The 17,708-nt window shown below is 37.0% G+C and overlaps 1 protein-coding gene across 5 annotated transcripts in view; it reads left to right on the top strand.

Moving 5' to 3' along the window:
• The window catches only part of CALCRL (calcitonin receptor like receptor), a 68,422-nt gene that overhangs the window by 35,658 nt on the left and 15,056 nt on the right, over positions 1–17,708 (top strand). For all 5 annotated transcript variants that reach the window (XM_056348060.1, XM_056348059.1, XM_056348058.1 and 2 more), the window contains exons 3-10: positions 451–595; positions 2,067–2,177; positions 3,987–4,099; positions 7,211–7,302; positions 12,870–12,996; positions 14,567–14,720; positions 15,949–16,009; positions 16,142–16,208. In XM_056348060.1, coding sequence (XP_056204035.1) covers positions 451–595; positions 2,067–2,177; positions 3,987–4,099; positions 7,211–7,302; positions 12,870–12,996; positions 14,567–14,720; positions 15,949–16,009; positions 16,142–16,208 — 870 coding nt within the window. The remainder of the gene's footprint in view (positions 1–450; positions 596–2,066; positions 2,178–3,986; positions 4,100–7,210; positions 7,303–12,869; positions 12,997–14,566; positions 14,721–15,948; positions 16,010–16,141; positions 16,209–17,708) is intronic.

Genomic DNA, 17,708 nt, shown 5'->3' with positions numbered 1-17,708 from the left:
ATAAAGAAACCAAATAGCTCTAAACAAGCCAAAAGCTTCAGTGCATGCAGTATATGGAAAGTCTTTTTTCAAAGAAGGTCATTTTGGGCTGGATTCAAATGCCTTTTAGGCTAATGTAACTTCAATATATTTTACTGGATTTTGCCAAAGCTTTTTATATGCTTCTGACTTCTCAGTGCTTTCTATGCATTTTTCCATTATGTTTTACAAATCTTGCATATTGTTACTCCCCTATGCTCATTCAGGAGATATTTGTCAAGATTCAGTAGTAAGGAGAACTGCTGAATTAACCAGAAAAACATGAAATCATATTGTCAGTAATAAATTTGAAGATCACTTTCCTTCAGTAAAACAGTATTTAAGATACAGTATTTCAATAGATGGAACTTTCAGAAGTTTGTATTGGAGTTTGTCATGACTTGCTAAAAAAAAAAGTCTTTTTCCTCTCAGTTTTTTGCCACTGCTATACCATCCGAAGGGCATCAGAATACGACGGAGGACTTCACTCAACTGAGTGTTACACGGAATAAAATTATGACAGCACAGTATGAATGTTACCAGAAAATTATGCAAGATCCTATTCATAGGAAAGAAGGTAGGGATTATTTTCTTACAAGGTTTTACAAAGGCCAATGGTCAACAGGTATAATTACACTGATTGAGGATCCTTTAGTTATTTTCTTTTTTTGTCATGGTAGCAATGATTCTTCAGGCTGTAACAGTATTTGTAGAATTTTTTAGAAATGTCACTTTGGGATTCAGGAAGATAAGTGATATGTTTTATTACCTTCCCATAGAACCAGTTCTTATACAACACAAAGCTTTTATTTCTGATGAGTGAAGAAAATCTTAATTTAAATAGATGTCCAGATTAAAAAATGGTGACAGATTAATCTTGCCACTTTACTGCATTTCATACTCTTATAATATCTCTGTATCCCTTGTCATACCTGCCTGTAAAAATTGAAAATAACTTGATATACATAATTTCCCTGCTCTGAGGGTTGTGTTAGTGTCATTAATGCTTTTTCTGGTAATTCATTCAGAGCTAGCCTCAGTAACTCTACCTGTTGCTGCATTCACTGTTTCTGACTTTACAACTTATAGAAACATTGAATGGCTTTTGAGGCAATTGCATTCTTTAACAATGACTTTTTTTCTCTTCTGAAATAATTCTTTGGAGGAACTGAATGTCTGGGGGTCAGAAATGGATATGAATATGACAGTGTAAGCTTATGTCCAACCTGGGGCATCACAGCTTCAGAAGGATCTGAACAAATAGGAAAAACTTTAGATGAGGAGGAATTACATGGTGTTTGAAAAATGCAGCCTTTGAGATGGGCGTTATTAAGTCTTAAAAAGGAAAATGAAGGAAGATACTAAAAACATCTGCAAATTTGTATTCAGTCATTCTGTGTTCTTTTTGGGAAAGGATTTGTTTATAAAATCCCAGCTCATTCTCCAGGGAGGTTTATTTTAGATGTTAACATTTGTCTGAGTGCAATGAGGCACTGAAACAGGCTCTTGATGGACTTTGGGATTCCCTGTCCCTTGGGCACTTGGAGAAGTGTCTGTCCACAATGAGTGCTGCAGGCTCAGCTCTGCCTGAGGCAGAGGAGCTGTGGCTGCCTCCCAGCCAGGCTTTCTGATGGCTTCTAGGATACCACTGTGTTTTCAATGAACTAGTAAACATATGTACAGGCTTGGTATGCATCCAAAATATAAATACATTCAGTAAAATGATCTTTGCAAGCTTAATAATTGATTTAGGGGGTTTTTTTGTCTGCTGTGCTCTAGATCTGAGGTTTGTAAATTGTGGATGCAGATTTTTTTTCAAGGTGAATGATGATGGATTTTAAAATGTGTTCAAAGAAATGTACATGTAAGGAATTATTTCTATTAAGTGGAGTTTTAATCAGCTACTGCTAAATCTTATGTTTCTGTTTCCTATTTCTTATATTGCTACAAGTGAGAAACTTACCTTAGGCAGTCTTATATCTTACTTTTGACAGACTATTATGAAAGAAGGGTTGTTATTTTATTACCAGGTCTCTACTTGTTTGCAGGTCCTTACTGTAACAGGACATGGGATGGCTGGTTGTGCTGGAGTGATGTTGCTGCTGGAACTGTGTCAGTACAGCGCTGTCCTGACTACTTTCAGGATTTCAACCCTTCAGGTAAGTGTGTGTGGGCTTCTACATCAGTATATTTATTAATAAATTGAGGTTTTGGGTGCTTGATGCCTCCTGTTTGCCCCACTCAAGTCACTAATGTTCCAGAATGTCACTAATTCCAAACTCATTATTTGTATTTTTCCTTTATCACACAGAAAATTAACAAGTTACTTATTTTCTTTTCTGAAATATGTCCTTGAGGGATTCTGTAGATTAGGAAGTAGGAACTGAAGTTAGATCACTGTTTTTTCCTCTTAGAGATGACCTTTTCTCTCTGAGAGACAATCAGAAATATGACTTATTCTTTTACCTGAATTTAGCAGTTGAAGTTGACAAGGGTTTCTCCCACAGGTGAATCTTTTTCTGTTTCTGTAGGCTAAACTTTGTATCTGTGAGCATGTGGAAAATTGTCATAGACTTCCACTCTTGTCACCTGTTGCATTTGGTATTTCCCAAGGTCCTTTCATGCCTCTTGCTATTTGATGATAGAAATCATTGTGTTCTGATATATTTTACATTTTGGTTCTTGAGGAGTTTCTCTGTTTTGCACCAGGTTGGGAGGGGAGTATTGATCTGCTGGAGGGCAGGAAGGCTCTGCAGGGGGATCTGGACAGGCCGGACCGATGGGCCAAGGCCAGTTGCATGAGGCTCAACAGGGAGAGCTGCCAGGTTTTGCGCTGGGCTCACACCAGCCCCACGCAGCGCTGCAGGCCTGGGGCAGAGCGGCTGGGAAGCTGCCTGGTGGGAAAGGGCCTGGGGGTGCTGGGTGACGGTCTGCTGAACATGAGCCAGCCGTGTGCCCAGGTGGCCGAGAAGCCCAGCGGCATCCTGGCTTGTATCTGAAACAGTGTGGCCAGCAGGGCCAGGGCAGTGATTGTCCCCCTGCACTTGGCACTGGTGAGGCCGCACCTCAAATGCCGTGTTCAGTTTTGGGCCCCTCACCACAAGAGGGATGTAGGGGTGCTGAGCGTGTCCAGAGAAGGGCAATGGAGGTGGGGAAGGGTCTGGAGCACAAGTCCTATGAGGAGCAGTTGAGGGAACTGGGGTTGTTCACTCTGGAGAAAAGGAGGCTCGGGGGGAACCTTCTTGCTCTCTCCAACTACCTGACAGGAGGCTGTAGGCAGGTAGGGGTCGGTCTCTTCTCCCATATAATAATAAGTGACAGGGAAAGAGGAAATAGCCTTGAGTCACAGCAGGGGAGGTTTAGATTAAATACTATGAAAAATGTCTTCACTGAAACGATGCTCAAGCATTGCAACAGGTTGCCCAGGGAGGTGGTGGAATCCACTGACCCTGGAAGTGTTTAAAAACCACATGGATGTGGTGCTTACGGACATGGTTTAGTGGTAGACTTGGCAGTCCTGGGTTAACGGTTGGACTTGATCTTAAAAATCTTTTCCAACCTAAATGATTCTATGATTTTGTTGATCTCCTGCCTGTCCAATTCCGATTTCCAGTGGTAGGATGTTAGACTTCAGTTTAGATCTTGGATGTTACAACAGGCCATTTAAATATTCTTGTCACTTCATCTGGTAGTTCTCAAACAGTTAGTTTGATGTATTTTTTTACTTACTGGATTGGAGGAGGGACATCTATTTGTTTTCTTAAGAAAAACACATCAGTTGCCCTTGCCAAGCAAGAGGCCTCTGGTTTCTCAGAATTCATAGTAACAAGCAATGTCTCTCTAGTCATATTAATAAAGCTGTCATTTGTTTGCCAGTCTTTCCTCATTAGATACTAGGGATCAGGAAGCAGAATGTCAGTGCTGACTCTTGTGTTTTTCTTTTGTTTTTCTTTCCATCTATTTTGTAGAAAAAGTTACGAAGATCTGTGATCCAAGTGGGAATTGGTTTAGACACCCAGAAAGCAACAGGACATGGACAAACTATACCCAGTGTAATATCTATACACATGAAAAAGTGAAGGTAGGAAAGGAATGAATGCATGTTACCAGTGTCAAGAAACTGATCTGAAAAATTTCACAATTTTCAAAAGTTGAATGGCAGAAGAGCTGATGCAACATCAACATGGTAAATGAAGAAGGCATCTTGAATAAAAAGGATGAATCGTGCAAAACAGACTCAATAAACCCCAACCCACCTGCTTTTATCTTTTACAGCCGATTTCAACTGATTAAATAATACGATCATATTTTTGTTCATGGGTATTTTAAATTTATAGCTGCTGGTATTGTCTAGGTCATCCACAGTCATCTACTGGTAAGATTTATAAGAACAGATCTTTACATTTTGCTCTAGTTTTGAAGTAGGGTCCAAGTTGAGCAGAACTGCAGGAGGTTTGCACATCTCTGGAAGACGTGCTGAGTGCATGGGTTTATCCAATTAAATCATAGTGAGAGATTTTCAGCTGGGGCATAACCGAAGTTTTATTTGGGATGAATACATCTTCAAGGCAGCTTTTAGTAGAGTTCAGATGTTTGATTTTTTTTTTTTCTTTTTCCACCCGCCATGTGAAAAGCAGAGCTAAACTTTTTTCTTCTTTACAGAAGTGCAGGCAAGCTATAGTTGAGTGGATTCACCACAGGATCTTTGAAGGCCAAAGGAAAGTAAATGATAAGAAGTGTTAGATAGGGTTTGTTTTTCCTTGTGATCCTTTTCCTTTGTATACCTTTTGCCCTGCCTCCCAAGTGCCATTTTTTCAGTTTCTGCAATATTAAGCCGTGCACATGAATGAAAAACCTATATTTTGAGTTCATTTAAGTGAAATTTTGCAAGCATCCAAAATTATCACAGGCCAGGCAGCAAAATACTTTGAGTGTTGTTTTCTGTTTATTAAAGGTAGACTCTCTGCACACACATGCCTATGTGTATGTATTGATGGTACTTTTATAGACCTCACGTTATCTTGAAGATTCCTAACCACTGACAGATTTAAAAAATAAAAAATAATAATAAAAAAAGAGGGAAGCCTCCAAATGCCCTCATGCTGAGATACTTCGTAATATGTGAGGATATAGTGGGCAAAATTGTATATTTTGCCACCCTCTCACTCCATATGTCCACTTATATTCTTTATGTGTATGAAAAATTCAGTTGTGGGAAGAAGCAGTAAATTGAAACAGTAAATGCCCAAGTACTAATAGTATAAAATGCAGGTAAAGATAGACTGTTAATTAATTTGGATCTCATGGAAAAGAGCTAAAATTATTTAGCAGATTGTGTCAAGAATACTGGCATCTAGTAGAGATCCTAACTGGCCACGTTGCTGCTGTCAAGTGTGCTTTAGGGTATTTACCTAGAAACCATATTGAGAGAAGGTGGTAATAGATGATAACAAGGCATTTTTGTATTGCTTTTTCTCAAATCATGAGACACTGAATACAGTAACGGCAGTTTAATTCTTCTAGAAGAGATGCTATAATTCATTGATTCTTGCTAATACTTGGCTAGAAGAATATTATTCAGAAAGGAGCAGGTGCATACAGGTCCTTCTTTATGAATAATGAGCTAGTTTCCCTCAGGCTGTTTTGCCAGTGTATTTCAATTCTGTCATGCATCAGAAGCTATTGTTAAAATGAAATAATAGCTCTGAAGAAAGCCTTACTGCTTGCTACAGTTCTGTGTGTCACATTAAATGCTATCTTTTCACTTCACTTGGAAGGCTGGTTAGATAATGCACAATATATGTAATGGTTGTCCATTGTTCAGTTCTTATTGTTATTGCTCCCATCAGCAGTCCCTGTTGTATCACTGTTTTGTGCTGGTTCTAAATTGCACGGGAATATTCTAAATCCTTAAAGTACTTTTTTCTAAATTGGTCACTGAATGAGGTGGTGATACAGGATATGGCCAGTCATAGAAAGGCTGTCATTATGTATAAGTAGCCAGGGTTTAGCATTACGAGGGTAACCATAGTTTTTTCTTACTTCCAAACTCATGGGAAAGTTTCACTTAAATGTGTTGCATTGCTGCCTTTTTTTTTTAATTATTCTCATTTTTACATTATCCCATTTTACTCTAGCATGTAGAAAGAGGTACCCTTGTCTCATCTTACAACCTTCTTAATGCTTTACCTGGAATCTTTTTATGCTATTTCAAAAGTCAATATATGTAGCAAGCTGTGGTTAGTCTGTCTTAAATTGGAATAATAAATTCAGAGGATACATACAGTTTGGAGTACATGAGTATTTATATGTGTGCTCTAATTCTTCCTATAGAATCTAGATAGTCATGCTTTATTGTGATACTATAAGGTTTAACCTGAAAATCTTCATTTTCTTATATGCAAAATTATAATCTTACTTTTAATGCAACAAGAAATGTTGTGAGACAGATTCCATGACTGAGAGCGAGTGTTTTTTACTAGTGGAATTTAATATATTTATTAATTTAAAGAATTAATGATAGCATATTGTACATATTCCAAATATTAATTTACTAGTTCCTCATTTTTACCTTTTGTATCTACCCAGCTTTTCATAATTCTGTAGTTTTGGTCTAGGCTTGTTTTAATAAGACCATTTAGTCTTCCCTATTTTTGAGTCATTGTTAATACTTTTCATGCTCTTCCTTAAATGCTGAATCAAAACTAAATTTCTGATATCATAATCACAGCTTGCTTCCAAGGAATTATCTTCAAATGGTAAGAAGGAAATCTTCTATGAGGAAAATATACGTGAATGCATTTGGGAAGCACATGTTTTACTGAAGAGTTGTGTTAATAGATGAATCAAGCCTCAGACAGGAATGCACCCAGGGCAGTAGCCTAAATAGCCTGATTTATGTAAATATGCAGAAAAAACATAGTGGTATATATTAGAAACCTAATGTTTTAACTGATGAGAGGTAAGTTCTAGTGATGATTTCAATGAACCTGTTGTGTGTCCTACAGAAAGAGATCTTAGTAGAGATGTTGATTTGCAGGATTCTAGATTCGACTCATGATTACCTGTAATATTTTTATTTTCTTAGTCATATTATAGTCATTTTATATGCAGAAGAGCTATATAAGTATGTGCTTTATCAACAAGAGTTCTGTATGCATCACAGGTCCTTGGTTTTGTTCTTGTATTGCAGACTGCTCTGAACTTGTATTACTTGGCCATCATCGGACATGGCCTTTCAATTGCATCACTTCTGATTTCTCTTGGCATATTCTTTTATTTTAAGTAAGTATGTTTAAAATATATTTTAAATCCATTACCAAATATCAGTGGTTGCAACAATCCTAGTTTCAATACTTTGAAACACCACCCATCCCAATGAAGTTAGGTGGAGCAAGAAGGTTAAGGAAGTCAGTATATTGGTTTGGCATTGAATATCATACTGTAATAAAATTTTAGGTTTCTTGTCTCAGAAACCTAAAATCCCAGCTCTGAAACCAAAAAATTGTAGAATATATTGACAATAGGAAATTAGGACCGGGAAATTTTCTGTTTGTTTGTTTGTTTTTGGTTTGTGGTGCGTTTTTTTTAATAATAAGCTACATTGTGGATATGCCAAGCATCAACAAAATTAAATGGAAACCAAAATACTGATGACACATGGTAGGTATGCTAACATTCCAAAGTAGGTAGTCACAAAATCTGATAAACTGTGAAGAAAGTAAGGCTAAGAGCTACAGTAGGAATGGGAATAATAATCCTGTTTCTTTATTCACTGTGTTATGTCTATGACAGTTATGTCATATCCACTGAATGACAGTTACTATATTACCTTCTTGAAAGAAAGTTTGAGCAGTGTATCGCCACTGTCACAACAAATTGCAATATAATGCCCAGGTCTTTTAAAATTAGTCTTAGTACTTCACATTTTGTGAACTTACTTTTCTTTCCCATGAAAGAGACTTTTTTTTTTTTTTTTGAAGAAGTTGATGATGCTTACCAGGAGCGTTGCCACATGAGCAGAGCTGAGAGAGACAAGTTATCATCTCTGCCAAATTCTACACTGCACACTGTAGGCTTTCCTTGTTAACTGGCACGAGGTTAATAATTTCTGCATCGTTTTGCACCAGATAATGTAGATCTGCTCTATGGTCTAACATATTTCTTACCACTATACCCTACTGTCTCACTCCATCTCTTATTTTTTTCTGACATTTAAATATGAGTAGCACATGCACCAGCAACTGTTGGGTCAGCTGAGATTTTGCTTTTCTCATGCCTCTGGACTTTGATTAGGTAGGGGTACCAGATAACTGATAAAAAATTATCCTTTTTAGTCACATCTGGCTGAATATAGTGTTTCTAATTTAGGTATGTATAATTTCCCCAGGTTCTGGGGCAACATTTCCACAAAAACTCAACAAACCAGAGTGCTTCAACTTTGTAGCCTCTCTTTATGAAATCCAATGTTCAAGATGACTTTTCAGCTTTTTCTGACTTTTCATGAGGGCAAACCAAAACATTTCTGTTTTTTAAACACTTTTTTTATATGACCTGTAAAAACAATGCTTACCATTTCCAGAGTCACTTTCCCTCCAAAAAATCAACAGATGAAATGGGTCTGAGTCCTTATAAGAAGCTTGATTTTGTATAAAAAAGGGTTATACTGTTGCTATAAATGTTACAATAAGTTTAACAGACTAAATATCTAATGTGAATAGGGAAAGTGCTTTGACATATATCTCTCAGGAGAAAACAAAAAGATTTGGAATATGATAGGATTTTAAAAGTTCAGAGACAGTAAAGCATGATTTTTCTGTACTATAATATGAAAACCAAGCCAATTTCATCTTGGCTTGTGGCATTTACTGCAAAAGTAGGTGATGTGCTTTGTTACCATTATAACTGACACGTTTGTCTAACTCCCCAGGGATTTTTTTTCTCCCTCCGGTAGAAGGATCATCTCTCCTCAAAGAACCACATGGAATTAATCCAGACCCACAAACCACATTTTCTAGACTGTGGTTATGTTGAGATATAAAAGGAAATTACAAAATTTAAAGGGAGCTAAAGAAAGTCCTCTACAAGATGTTCTCTTGGGATGTACAGTTCCTCTAAAGTATTTTTAGTACCAGAAGGGTATTTAAGGATCTAGATTAATACCAGGATGTATTATGTATCGGCTGAAGCTTGTATAATTATTCATAGCTTTAACAGGTGGACTTTTTTTTTTTTTTTTGCTATTGTGTGGGGGTGCCTCTGAACTTGTCATGTTTCCAAAAAAATTATTCTGTTAGTTGATTGATAGTTTCCAGACAACATTTGCTGGATTGCTGACCATTAGAAGAATATCTTTAGGTTTGGCTAGAAAGACGGTACTTTTCTCCATAGGAAAAACACTTAAAATATCTTTAGCTTTTCAAATATCAGCTACCTGGGTTTTGAATGATTTTTTTTCTAGATTAAAATGTTTTGGTGCATTTTATTTTTTAATTTGAAATTCTGTTTTTTCTTCAGAAAAATGGTCTCATTGGAAATACTTATCCAGTGTGTGACTTGTGTTCCCCAAGTGGATTGGAGGTCTTGGTTTAACAGTGTAAACTGAATAATAAACTTAGAACTCTGATCTTCCTCTCTGAAAATTAATCTATGACACATAAAAGTAACTTCTTGCAGTGGCTCTGCTTTCTCATTCTCTTATATATTCTAAATCATACATATGTTTATTATAAATCTTCTGTTAAAATAGTGGTGTGGTTTTCATAAAGAAAGAAAAACAAGGCAAGAGAAAACTATAAAAAAAATGTGAATTCAGAGAAAGGGGAGCTGTTATTTGAAAGAATCTCCCTCCCAACCCAAACAAAAACCAAGCCAAATGAACAATGCCCCGCCCCCGAAGTAAAGGCATTGTTGTTGATCAAACGTCATGTCAAATCACATGACAGCGCTCACAGAGGATAGCAACACTTCACTTAGAGTGGGAAAACTCTTGAATGACAGATTGATAGATAGGATGTTCCTAAGATACTTTAAGTTAATTTCAACTAAACAGGTAAATCCCCTTATGTGCATGTGTGGACTTTACTGGTAAAATTCAGATCTCAAACGCAGCTAGGAGCTTTTGACAATGTTACCCTTTTTCTTTTGGAGAAATATTGGAGAAATGAATTTTTCCCTAATGTCCAAGACATGCAGGAGTCAAAATAGGAAGGGAAATAGGTAATTTAGCAGGTCTGTTGTTGTTTTGTTGCACATGGTTTAATCCAGGGGTAGGTCATTCAGTTGTTCTTAGATCATAATTATGAGAAGTGATTAAAGGATATTATGTCATTAAGAAAAACAGTCAGAAAAAGGAATATAGGAAGGGTAACAGAAGATGGAGGGTGGGGAGGCTTAGGAAAAATCTTTTTATTACTGAAAGCTGTCTTCATTTTTAAATGTCATCAGTCTTGCTTTCTTGTTTCTCGTCTGGTGATCCTTTCAATCCTTTTATGCATGGGTGGAGGTGGGTGTGGATGGGTGTGTTTGAATATTCAACAGGAACAGCTGCTGGATGACCCTGAGAGATGGCCCCATTAGCTGTACGTGCTTTTCCTTGCCTGTGCATTGAATCTTAACAATAAGCAGACAGAATTCCAGAGTCCTTCATGACTTGTTTACACAAAGCCTTTAGCTGGAATCTAGTGTTGCCCCTCTGTTTGTATACAAGCTATACAGGAAAAAAGCACCATATAAAAATACATTTTGAAAGAACATAAACCCCCTGCAATTATAATAATCAAAGCTTTATGCATTTTAGGCATTAAAATGAAAAACAAAATAAAATCTAAAAAAGTCTAATGGAATATACTTCACCACTTAATTAGTGTCAAAACCTGTGTTCTGTATTTTGGACACTTACTTTTCTATTTTCTTCAGGGAAATAACACTTGGCAAGCAAAGGTTTTATGTAGGGTAGGTCCTTGTGCTGCATGGCAGCTCTGGTATCTAGAGTGGTTTCCTTCCCTCATATTTAGGGACTTGAGGCTTAATATGTCTCAGTGCTCTGAGGCCTGATTTGCAGAACCTCTGCCTTATTCATGGTATTGCACTGCGCATATGTGAACCTCTTAGCTTACTCCATGTATCTGTGGGGTGCTTCATACCCTCTTCTTGTGAAAGTTGCAAAGAATACAAGAAGCGCAGTCTCCTCTACAGCCAGTTTTTGCTGTCTCTTTTGTTCAGCAGGGTCATTTTGTTTCTTGTTTCACTTGTTGTGTTCTCGGCAGTTTTCAATATACTATTCCAGCTTTTGTGACTATTCCTTATCTGTGTTTCTCTGTTAAATATAAAGTTCTTCTCCCTCCTGCCCTCCCAAACTGAAAACGACTCATCAATGTCCGTACTTTATCTTTTCTTCCAGGCATGCTGTTTGAAAAGGCTAGAAAACTTGATTTATTTTTTCTCCTCTGTGACAATTTAGACTTGTCCCCTGCTGATCTTGTCAATGTATTTCTGACTTCTCTAACAGTGAAGAGCAGTTACATATGTAAGCAGTAGATTTTCATCCTCCAGTTAGTCATTTCATGTTGTCAGTCAGCTGCACTCCATATTGCTGGCTACTAAATGGAGGGAGGGACGTGTGGTTATAAAGCACAGACTGTACAACAGAGGCTTCAGTAGCTGCTTTCTCCGAAATAACCAAAGAGCGTTTCCTGAGAGGTGACCACACTACCACAACCTTTATCACTTCTCTGTGCATGTGGGAGAGGTTTCCCTGAGCACTGCTCACACTACAAACCCAGGCTCTGCTCCTGACTGCCCGTACTGACACGCTGCACGAGCTGTCAGTCTGCGTGTGTGTGCTGTGCACCCCCTATCTTAAATCTAAAGGGATTATTTTTACCCAGCTTTGTAAACTGATCATCTGCTTTCCTAACGAAATGGATGTTACTTGCACTTCTAGGAATTTTGAGCATTAGGGTTTAATAACCCAATGGTCTGAATTATTTATATATCCATATAGACTTTCTATCTTGTTTTGTGTTTGTCTGTAAAACCGAATTTCTTTGGAAAAATTGAATGAGAAGCACTCCTGCCTCTTGGAATGGCACTGAGTTAGACCCACTTTCTCTAGAATGGTAGATAAACAGAAATTTGCTGTGATTATGTTCAGCTTCTAGTATTGTTTAATATTATCAAACTTCTGTTTAAAAAAAAAAAAGCAAGCCCTTCCAAAGATATTTTTTTAAATTTTATTGCAAGATTAAAAGCAAACCTTGAAAATGAATACAATTAAATGCAGTTATATATCACATTTTATAATTATATCTTATTTACTGTTTATAATAGTTATATATAAAATTCAATACTTGCGTTATTTTACTTATTTGGTGATTTCTCTAACTATAGGATTAAGGAATAAAAGTGACAAGAATGTGACTAAAAAACTATCCTCAAAAATTTTTCAGAGGTTTGGGTGAATAGAAATGTAGGGTAAGACAGCTTCTTCAAGGTCAGGTATGATAGTTAATGGGGAAATTATTCAGGTACTAACAACAAAAAAAATGTATAAATCTTCTGAAACATGTATTATTTCTATTCAAACCTCTTTTTAGAGAGCCACTGCAAAGCAGGTTCTTCACTGTAAACATATTGGAACTGAATGTACTTGCTTTGCCTCCTGTTGGCATTTATGGGAAGGTGTTACCTTTCACATCGTTCTATTAAATTTGGACTGGAGCTGAAGAAAGCATTGATGTAAGACTTCTTAATAAAATAAAGAGCTCTAGTATTTCAAAATTTCAGAGCTGTCCCCAAGTACACACAGCTGTTCCCCAGTGTATTCATTTGTTCTTGTTTCTCTTTTCTAGGAGCTTGAGTTGCCAAAGGATTACCCTGCATAAAAATCTATTTTTCTCTTTTGTTTGCAACTCTGTTGTAACAATAATTTCACTGACTGCAGTTGCCAACAATCAGGAGTTAGTTGCAACTAATCCAGTAAGTGAAAGTATATTTGGCAGCCTTGTTGATTTGTATGTGAAAAACTTCAGCAACGCAGAACAGATGAGACATGAATAGTTGATTAAATGTATGCAGTGAGGTTAAAATGTTCAGTAACGATGCATCTGTTACATAGTACAACAGATGTCTAACAATGATTTGGGCATTTCATTTGAGGTTTTGAAGTAGTAAAAACACTCTAAGAGACAGAGCATGCCGAACTGCTCATCTGAATTTCTACAAATCACTTTTTCAGAGAAGCAACTGCAAGAAAGTAGCTTATTCTAAATCATGTCAGTGAGGTTATGGGAGTTGAATTCACCAAGGAAGGAGAGTAAAAGAAGTTTTGCAACATATTTTGGATCGATCAGATACTTTCCTATGGCTTTAACTTTGCCATCTTCAGTTGAAATGAGAAGAATTAATTATTTTTTTTTTGGTGAATGAACATAAAGCTGACCCTTATATTCCTGGAATAAAAAGCAAAATAAAAAAGCTGTCCATTTGGGTCTGATTTTTCTCTCTCATTTCCTGATAATACTGGGGTAAGTGTGAATCAGTAGCCTCTCCCAAAAGGCTAGGAGTTATAGCAACAGAAGAGCCTGAAAATGAAATACATAAACAAACAAATCCCTATCTGTGGCTTTATTTTTATTTAGACCTGGAAGATAAATCTAAATTCTGTGAAAGTTAGGGCAAAACTCCAGAAGCTGAATCAAGTAAAAAGATGTTGTACTGTAAAAGCTCATCAAAGTGCTGGAAAACAGGCTTGAGATAGCTGCTAATAATCATCATCAAGTGAGTAAGGTAGCAGAACATGGTAAAATAAGACTGATTTTTAGTTTGTTTTAAGCTAAGTGCCAGAAATAAATCAATAAAACACAGCAATTTCAGAAGGAAAAAAAAATAATCTATTCTGTTTAAATCTGCAAGTTAACTATTGCCCCTTTTTCACAACCTCACATTTTGTCTCCACAATAAGTTATATTTAACCATTTTAGTTGAAGAATAGCTTTTGAATGAAGCTATACAGAAATATATGCCAACATGAGCTTCCTTCCAGAACCTACTATGAAAGTTGTCGACTAGCCCTAGGTACGCTTAGGATTAGGTTAAAATTGGAAGTATTGTAAGCATTTTAAAAACAGAAAATGTTCTGTGGAGTAGTTTATATCTTCTGATTGTCAAAACTGAAAGGGGATTACCCTCATTAAAGTACATTTTCTTATGTGATTACCATCAGATAATTTAAGGATCCCCTGTTGATAGGAATGGTCAAATGTGGTAGTGTTTGCAATAAGGGAAAATATCATTAGAGCTTTCTGCCATCATGCTTGAGGATCTCGAGTTCCTTATGCTTGAATAAGGAAAATACATAAATTACCAACTTTTTGTGTCACCAGAAAGTATGGAATTGCAATTCTGTGAAAATTCTATTAAAAAAAATAATAGTGGAAACAGAGTAAAAATTAGCATTTGAATAGCAGTATTTTTTTTCATGTTGCAAATAAAGCTCTGAGATTTTTGAAGCTTAAAAATTTATATTGTACTCTGTTTATTTCTGCAGGTTAGTTGCAAAGTGTCACAGTTCATCTACCTGTATCTAATGGGTTGCAACTACTTTTGGATGCTGTGTGAAGGCATTTACCTACATACTCTCATTGTGGTGGCTGTTTTTGCTGAGAAACAACACTTGATGTGGTATTACCTTCTTGGCTGGGGTATGAAATTTCACATTCTGTATTTTCAGGCCAATGCAATCTCTTCCTCCTTTTCATGAGAATTCAAACAGCTGTACCTCTGCTTCTCTGAGCTGGTAGCTTTGAACAACGATGACACACCCCTCTTCTTTGTCTGTAGTGTTTTAACAGGCTCAGAAATATTAATGTAGGAAGTTGTATGTACCTCTATCTTTGCTGAAAGAGAGATCATGCATTTCTGGAGTCAGGAAGCGACTCCTCCTTTGTATAGAGAAAATAGTCTCCTATTATAAAAAAAGACATTAAGAAGTAATTATTCATTGTTCCTCATCTCGAAGATGTTTATTCAGGAATGAATGTTTGTTTTCAAAGAAGTCTTGCCATGCCTAGGGTGGAGGGTCAGAACTGAGTTAGAGATGGCCAAGAATTTATTTTTCCAGCAGTTCCATTTGACCTGTATTGTTCACTAAGCAAATACAGAATAGCTGTGGCTGAAGATCCCAAGTAATATCAGTATCAAAACTAACAAGCCGAATCTGGTCATTTCAGATAATGTACAACAGCATATTCACAAAGTGCAAGTGCCGACTTTCTCCTCAGCCTGTGTGCTGGCACTTTCAGCTACAATATGACCCGGTACCTGGGTCACCGCCTCTCCCACTACAGACACAGCTGAGATGTGGTTAAAAGACCATAGGTGCTCAGCAGTTTCTGAAAATTAGGTACCACCAGAGTGTCAAGGACCCCAGACAACTAATCTGATTATTCTTTTTAGATTTTGGATTCAACCTGATTTTCAGAGTCTGATTTCATATTTATTTTGGAGGTGACCTTGTTTTCTGGCTACTCAGCAAGTATCAGTGAGGACATGATCAAGTTAATCGTACTGGTAAAGCTGTGGTTGTGTATACAATTACCTTTTTAATATTACCTACCTATTTAGCGTTATTGCAGATGGCAGTCGAAAAACATCTGTGTTAATGAAGACTGATTGTTGCATTCTAAAAAGTTATAATTTGATTTGCCTTTTCTTTCTGTGTGTTTGGCAAGGCAGTGGGAGTAAGGTTTCATACACCCTTAGAAAGAAATCTGAGAAGATAGAAATGGAATTGGTCCCTGTTAATTAATTTGCTCTGTAGTTATATAGTATGGACAAAGTGAAAATATAGAAGATTCCTGCAAGAGATGCAAGTTTCCTTAGTTATTAACTAGGTTTACATGAGAAGAAAATGTTGTTTTTATTTCACAGGTTTTCCTCTGATCCCTGCTTGCATACATGCCGTTGCTAGAAGTTTATATTATAATGATAAGTAAGTAGCATCTCAACTTGCTTTGCAAAATCTTCTGTATTTTTTTTAAGGGGGGCGGGGGGGGGGGGGGAAAGGAATACAAAAGATAATAAAATGCCAAATGTTTTTTCTTTTCCTGTTTGTTTTCTCTAGTTGTTGGATCAGCTCTGATACTCATCTGCTGTACATCATCCATGGCCCTATTTGTGCTGCTTTGTTGGTAGGCATTTTACAGATAATTTGTTTTTCTTATTTGTTTTCTGGCTGTTCTTCATGGGCTTATAAAGTTGGCAAGAGACTTAAGCTAACATTTAGAGGTCACTGTCATTCACAGGAATCTTACTTAACCCAGTAGGTTCCTTAAACACAAGGTAGATAATTCTTGGTCTTATTAAGGAGCTGCACCCCTGGTCCTTTGGGGAACTCAGGTTCTGCAATGATGGTTGTCACTCCACTTAAATGCTAGTAAAAAGGAAGGACTAAATATTTCCTGGAGTACTGGAGGGCCACATTCAAATCCTTCCTTTAGCTGAGAATGCTTTCTCACTGCCCAGGTCATTTGCCAGGTTGACTCTACAACCAGCATCATTGTCCCATGGAGCTAATGTGGCCAAACAGCTACCAGGCTGAACCTCACTGAGGTTCAGAAAGAGGGGTCTTGAACATCAGGGCTGACTGTGGGTGGGAATACAGGATGGAGAGAAACTAGAGCAGGCCCTTAGGAAAGAACCTGTAGAAGTAGTTCTGCAAGTATCTGTGATTGCCCCTGTTCTGGTGCTAGCCTAGCAATGTGTGCTTTGGCTGCTGGGGTATGGCGACTTCTCTCTTTGTTAGTCCGCCTGAACACTTAGATCACGGTGTTCTGCTTTACATTCCAAGTTAATGGCAGCTCTGTTACACTAATATTTGCTACCGAAGATATTAAGTTCTAGGTAACTGAAGATACCACTGCATAAAAATCAACGGTGTACTTCAGTTATACTAGGACTGAATTTAACCTATGAAACTCAGGCAATAGATTATTGCTAAATACAAATAGATGCATAATAATAATAAAAAAGGTACTAATATGTACCTCCTTACACAACTGTCTACGTAATTAATACTTATGAATGCATACTGCAGAGAACGCTGCAGTGTAGAGGCATTCCATATGGGACTGGAATTAGCTGATGATTACGTATTACAGTCATCTCTTTTATTGTAACAGAAACTTCAAGCTGATCTGTCAAAAATATTGTATAGATGTCTGCTGACTTTTCTTAGGGCTTTTCAGTTCATGCAAGGAAATTAATTAAGAATGAAAACATTAAGTAACTTTTTGGAAATAATTTCCGTTTCTGATCTATATGAACTTCCTCTTCTGTTAAATTGTTAATGAATATTTGTGGAGGGTGTTCTGCACATAAAGAATTCTCTTGGAAGACCACTGAATAAATCCTGTGGTTCTTGTGACTCCCACTTTCATTCACAGTGAAATTTAGCTGGTGAAATTATATTTTGAAGATGGTCTCAATACCGTGACATGCCTGAGATCCTCTGCATGGGAACCCAGAAGCAGTCACCATGAAATTATTGAGATCCATAGGCCTTGGGGTGTGAATTATTGCTGGTAATCTCTTGTCCCGTTAGTCAGGTCTGCCATTTACGTTCATGGAAAGACACTTTAACTAGTGCTCTAATCTGTAAACTGAAACAGAATTCTAAATCCTTTCAATTT

The sequence above is a fragment of the Falco biarmicus genome, chromosome 8 (genome assembly GCF_023638135.1).
Source record: "Falco biarmicus isolate bFalBia1 chromosome 8, bFalBia1.pri, whole genome shotgun sequence".
Classification (NCBI taxonomy): Eukaryota; Metazoa; Chordata; class Aves; order Falconiformes; family Falconidae; genus Falco; species Falco biarmicus.
Note: the sequence above shows the minus strand (reverse complement) of the source record. Positions and strands in the feature narration are given on the sequence as shown.